At 36.6% G+C, this 6186-nt stretch overlaps 1 protein-coding gene across 1 annotated transcript in view; it reads right to left on the bottom strand.

Moving 5' to 3' along the window:
* SCLY (selenocysteine lyase) overlaps positions 1 to 3508 on the bottom strand; it is a 14540-nt gene extending 11032 nt beyond the window's left edge. The window contains exons 1-4 of the mRNA XM_015813708.1: positions 3386 to 3508; positions 2082 to 2194; positions 1066 to 1166; positions 789 to 988 (exon numbers count right to left, since the gene is read on the bottom strand). Coding sequence (XP_015669194.1) covers positions 789 to 988; positions 1066 to 1166; positions 2082 to 2194; positions 3386 to 3483 — 512 coding nt within the window. The 5' untranslated portion in view covers positions 3484 to 3508. The remainder of the gene's footprint in view (positions 1 to 788; positions 989 to 1065; positions 1167 to 2081; positions 2195 to 3385) is intronic.
* Between the last annotated feature and the right edge of the window lie 2678 nt (positions 3509 to 6186).

Here is a 6186-nt window from a genome sequence, read left to right as displayed (position 1 = left end):
AAAGTCCAGTATCCCCGGGCAATTCCGTCCGCTTATTATTACTCACAAGTCTCTATAATTCGCGGAGGTGGAGGCAACGACTCGCTTCGCTCCCCCCCAAAAAAGGGAGCAAAGGCATTTGGGAGACGGAGGTTCCCGGACTCCGGAGGAGCACCCAATTTTCGCTCTCCCTAAGTTAAGGGAGAGCTTTTGGGGCTCTCAAAGCAGGTAATCTTGAGGCCAAGCTGTTTAACTTTTTTTTGCATTCCTTCTTTAAGTTTATAACCATTATCTTCTACATTTAATAGTCTAAGCTAGGATGTCTGAATAAAATACATGTATTTTGCCTCCAGAAAATAAGATGGTCTTGATGGAGATAACACAGGAACTATTGTTTAGCCAAAAAGATGTATTTTTAAATCCAAAATAGCCAGATAACATTTGGAAGCATCTCACACAGAAACTGCCCCAATTCATCAAACTATAAGGAAGAGAGGTACAGCACAATCAGATTTGCAAGATTCCATGGGTATTTTTTTTAAAAAACAGAGTATTTTTAACAGTTGCAGATGCATATTTGTTCTGAAAACTCATCTATCCGTAAAGAAACAACAAAGGTAAACTGGGGGTGACAGACAAAATCCTAAGACCATAAATGAGATAGTGAGGTAAAGAAACTCATAAGTTCATGTTCTACTAAATTTGTATTTTGTGAATGGCCATGCCCACAGTAACAGCCATTCTGTGAAACATCCTCACCTTCATTTTAAAAGTGCCATCAAAAATGTTGATGGTCCTAGCTACAAAACGTCAATTGCTCACCAGCTTTTTGTTCTTTCACCAGGTGCTCTACAGGGAGACGAACTGAATCATGTTCAATGCAAGATATAATAATATGTGGAAGTGTCCCTAAAGTCTTTTCTTCGTGGTTTTCTCTTGTTGCAACAATACTTTGTTTGCTGCTTTTCATAAAATCCTTCACTGCAGTATGAATCACTAAGTTATTTGCCTGGAGAAAAAGAAAGAAAGAAGTACAAATCAGATCAAAAAAATCATNAATAGTGTTAACAACATCAAATATCTTACTTCTGTCCCTCCAGAAGTGAAAATAATGTCCTGGAACCGTCCTCCCACCATTTTAGCCAGACTTTCACGAGCTTCATTTATGATCTTCTTTGCTCTTTGACCTGTGGAGGCAAGACATAAAAATGTATCATATAAGGTAGATCCTGGGGTTTTTGTTCCTCACACTAAAGGCATGTGCATTTTAATTATGGGCTTTTCTCCCAACTAAACATTGTACAGAGATGTCCTGGCAACACCACTTTTCAGTCCTGTACCCATGAAATTATCTTCATTTTATTTCCCAGTCCGCAAATGAGACAGGCTTAAGCCATCCTTTGTTCTACTAATGTTAAAATGGCATTTTCCTCCTTAAATAAACAACACTCAACACTAGCAACAAGGTGTGCTAAAATGCTACTTCTCTTCCCACTGTTTTGGGCAAAACATAAATTACAGCTCTGAAAGTTATCCAACCACTATTGCCCCAAAACAGTATTAATGAGGCTAGGTTTTATAACATCCCAATTATGGCTACAAAATGTTAAGAACACATAGCTAATTTTGTAAAGGCGGCTGCTTTGAACTGTAAATCCCAGGTGGGGCTGATGGTTTGACTAATTTTACACACTTTTTAAAATTTATTTTATTGCTTTTTAATAACATATAAAATCTGAATGTTTGCTGTTTAATTATATGTACATAAACATGCAACACTGCATGCTATCCTACCATCTTTTCCAATCAGCTTGCCCATGCATCATTTTTTAAACAATGAAAAAAATGCAGTTATATGTGTATGTACATATAATTTAACAGCAAACATTCAGATATAAATGTTACTAGGGCTATCTCTACTTTCCATAGTTACTACTAGAAGTGACTGGAGGCTGTAATGATTCATCATTCAATGTTTTTTTTATAAACCTTTAACTGCTACTCCAATCACCCTTCAAGATTAGAATCCCCTTTACCACTAGACATGCTTATATCCCAAAAAGATGTATTCACAAAACACTTCCATATAATCTTGATCAGACCTGCTTCATAAGAACTGCTAGGATTGCCCCATGCTTCATACATGGCTTCTTTAACTGTCTCAATCACTTCTGGTGCCAGAGGAGTGGTTGCATTGTAATCCATATAAATTTTCCTATAGGAAATAGAATGGAAAAATGGTTATCAACAGAAAGAGGAACCGCATAGATTAATATGGTCACCTTCACACAAGGTTGCAGTGTGTATTTTGGAAAATGCTTCTTTGACAAATCTTTTCCATTGCTACCCACTTTTCCAAGCAATGACCCTATTTCACCTCCAAATGCTACAAAATTGTTTTTTAATAATACCTCCTCTGAAAAACTGTCATAAAATTGAGGTGGACTGCCTCATGAAAGCCCTTTGATACATTCATTAATTTTGAAAGCATATTGTATATAGTAATAGTAATTATAATAGTAATAGTAGTAATAGTAGTAGTAGTAATAGTAGTAGTAGTAGTAGTAGTAGTAGTAATAATAATAATAATAATAATAATAATAATAATAATAATAATAATAATAATAATAATAATAATAATAATAATAATAATAAAGTTGGAAGGGACCTTGGAGGTCATTGAGTCCAACCCCCTGCTTAGGCAGGAAATCCTACACCATTTCGGACAAATGGCTGTCCAGTCTCTTCTTAAAAACTTCCAGTGTTGGAGCATTCACCGCTTCTGGAGGCAGGTAGTTCCACTGGTTAATTGTTCTAACTGTCAGGAAGTTTCTACTTAGTTCTAAGTTGCTTCTCTCCTTGATTAGTTTCCATCCGTTGCTTCTTGTCCTGCCTTCAGGCGCTTTGGAAAATAGCTTGACTCCCTCTTCTTTGTGGCAGCCCCTGAGATATTGGAACACTGCTATCATGTCCCCCCTCGTCCTTCTCTTCATTAAACTAGACATACCCAATTCCAGCAACCGTTCCTTATATGTTTTAGCGTTGGTCCCCTAATCATCTTTGTTGCTCTTCTCTGTACTCTTTCTAGAGTCTCAGCATCTTTTTTACATCGTGGTGACCAAAACTGGATGCAGTATTCCAAGTGTGGCCTTACCAAGGCATTGTAAAGTGGTATTAATACTAGACATTTGAATTTGGCTAATAATCTGGGTGATCTGAATATTCCAATCCAGGATAATGTTTTTGAAATGAGTTTTGCAATCCCATCCCATGCAAATTCAGTTTAAAATAAGCCCCACTGAGTTCAACAGATTTTATTGTAAAATAAATCATACATGAAACAGCAAGATCTTAGTACTTACATTAAAGGCAAAGACCATAAGTTAGTAACAAATAAATTACATACCTGTTTGATGAGATATTATTTTTTCCATTATAGTTTAATTTCTCATTGGTCTCCGTTCTTTGTTCCACTAGTACTATCTTCAAGGTGGTCTCTTCCATTCTCAGTCAGCCTCCTTGTGAAACAATGACCTGCGCTGAAACAGAAACATGTATCATGTGTCTATCAAGATCACAATTTGTTTCTCTGCAATGCCCTGCCAGCTGCCCAGTTCAGGTACTTGCAAAGAAGGCTAAAAATCCTTAGAAATGCCTGTAAGTAGGCATGTTGGCTTCAGAAGAAAGATGCACAAAAGAATCCAGTGCAGGTAGACAGAATGAAGGGCTATCTTATATGTTTGGCAGTAATTGCTTCTAGGTGACAAGTGACTGGCAAGGAATGGAGCAGAGAGCCTGAACCTAGAGGATCCATGGTCAGGGAAAGGAATCAAGGAGATCCTGAATTTGGTTGCCATTATCTTTTTATAACTTTGCTGTCAGAAAGGCATTAAGATTGCCACAGTTTATTTTCAAAATACTTGTGCCCCCAGGATCCTAGGTTAAATTGACCACTAGGTGCCACCACATGACTGATTTCATCATTATTGGCATGGCTCAGACATAGGTAGCCAGATGTTAATTTAAGAATTTCAAAACTTCTCCCATGAATTGCACTCACTGACCTTCATACTTTTGGTGACTGTATATATATAGTGCAGGGGTGTCAAACTGCCGGCTCGCGGGCCAGTTTCATCATACCAGAGCCGCGCCCACCCCATTGCCGGCAATGGCAAAACAGCTCCGATACGTTGCCGACATCACATGACGTCGCGAGTTTGACATGTCTGATATAGTGCATTAGTTCATCCAGGTCCTAGAGCTTAACATTTTCAGGAAGGAATATACAGAAGCTGGATATATGCAAAATATAAAAGATGGATATATACAATCCATCTTCCCTTATGACCTCAGACTAGAGAGTAATGTGAAATCCTTGGCATACTGTTCTCAGGGAGGGCTGCAAAGAACTATTATATGACAAAATAGAGCCAATATTGGGTTAAGTGAATCAACAGTGAATCATCTGACTCTGTATAAACAGTTGAAAGATGAGATGGCCTCTGAGATTGCAACAGTGAAAAGAATCCGTTATATTAGCAAGTTATATTAGCACATTAGTTCAAGCAGAAGCAGAATATTTTTTTAGGTTTTTAACTAGGTATTAATTTGTATACACAGGTTATTCAAAATCCCTTTGAATCCAGCAATCTTTTTCTGTCAGTGGTAAAACAAACATTTTACGGATACAAGGAAGGTATAAGATTAAGTAGAGTCTCTTCTGTAATATCTCAAGCTCTGTCGCTCTGATTTAGGAGTAGCAGAGTTATAACAACCAATCATTGCTTCATCCTCAGTTTTCTCTCTCTTTTAAAGACATTTAATTTGTAACCATTGACAAAGCTTATGAAAGTAAACTCCATTTTTTAGCCTAGTTTAAGACATGGGAAACTCGTGACTCTCTACATATAATTAAATTATAACTCCCAGCATCCTTCAACACTGGTCATTCTATTGAAAGCTACAGTTCAACAATAACCGTACTGAAATAGGGAACCTATGTAACATTTTAGTTTTGCAGGAAGGGAACTTGTATTGCCTTACTAAAATCAGCTGACATTATTAGTGCAACATTGAATAAGACTAAACAATGAAATCTTGTATAATATACAGAGCACTTAATTCTCATATACTTGATAGTATTGGCAGCAACTTTATATACTATCTTTCCCAATATGCTCACCCAAATCTGTCCAGTTTTCAACTTTTCCATCTTCACTCCTTTCTAATTGCTATCACTCAGCAGTTGCTTCTTAAGAGCATCACCGATTTATCAAAAATAACTTTGGAAATGGTTGCTCCCTAAATGGCTGAGTGGGGTGTAATATGAATCTTTCAATAAACAAGCATCCAAAAAGACACCTATTAATATCTATATCAAAGTTTAGTGCCTGCAGATATGCCGATCTTCAATTTCCTTAATATCCAAATATAAAGAAATGGGTAAATTAGGAAAGAGTTGGATCACAGCAGTAAAAACTATGTTAGCTGATTAAATATTTGACACAACATTCCAATTCCAGTATTCTGTTGTAATTCAGTTTAAGTATCTTTAATTAAAATAATTTAATGTTTTCTTTATCTCCATCTTCTTTCTGTTTTTAAACTCCTCTGTTTTTAATGTCCTCTAGGAGAAAGCTCATACTTTCGGATTCCTTGAGCGCATTATTTAATAGCACTACATTTAATTTAAACTATTAATATATTAATATAAATAACAATCTTACATTAAGTTAAACAAATCTGTACCAAGGTTATCTTTTAAATTTTTAGTTAATCTGATAATAAAGAGAAATTTGCACCAAGCAAAATGATGGCACAATATCAAAAGATAAGAAGATTTTTCTCTCCAGAAAAAAACATAGCGTATCACTGTGTACAATATCCTGCAAAAAAACCCGGAGAGGCCATCAATCACACAACCAAGCGAGCTTCTCACCCGGGTTAAATATCAAAGACTTCAACTAAGCGAGACAATTGTTACACAAACTTCACCACGTAACCCTTGGTTACTGAGGAAAATACTCTAAACCAGGAGTCTTCAAACTTGACCCTTTTATGACTTATGGACTTCAACTTCCAGAATTCCTCAGCTAGCATGTTGAAGTCCACAAGTCATAAAAGGACCAAGTTTGAAGACCTCTGCTCTAAACACAAACCAGTCCATGCCCTCCTACTCAGCCCTAAGCCTACGTGATTGACTGCGAT

This window comes from Protobothrops mucrosquamatus, unplaced genomic scaffold (genome assembly GCF_001527695.2).
Source record: "Protobothrops mucrosquamatus isolate PMUCROS unplaced genomic scaffold, P.Mucros_1.0 scaffold183, whole genome shotgun sequence".
Taxonomy (NCBI): domain Eukaryota; kingdom Metazoa; phylum Chordata; class Lepidosauria; order Squamata; family Viperidae; genus Protobothrops; species Protobothrops mucrosquamatus.
This window is presented reverse-complemented; position numbering and strand designations above follow the sequence as displayed.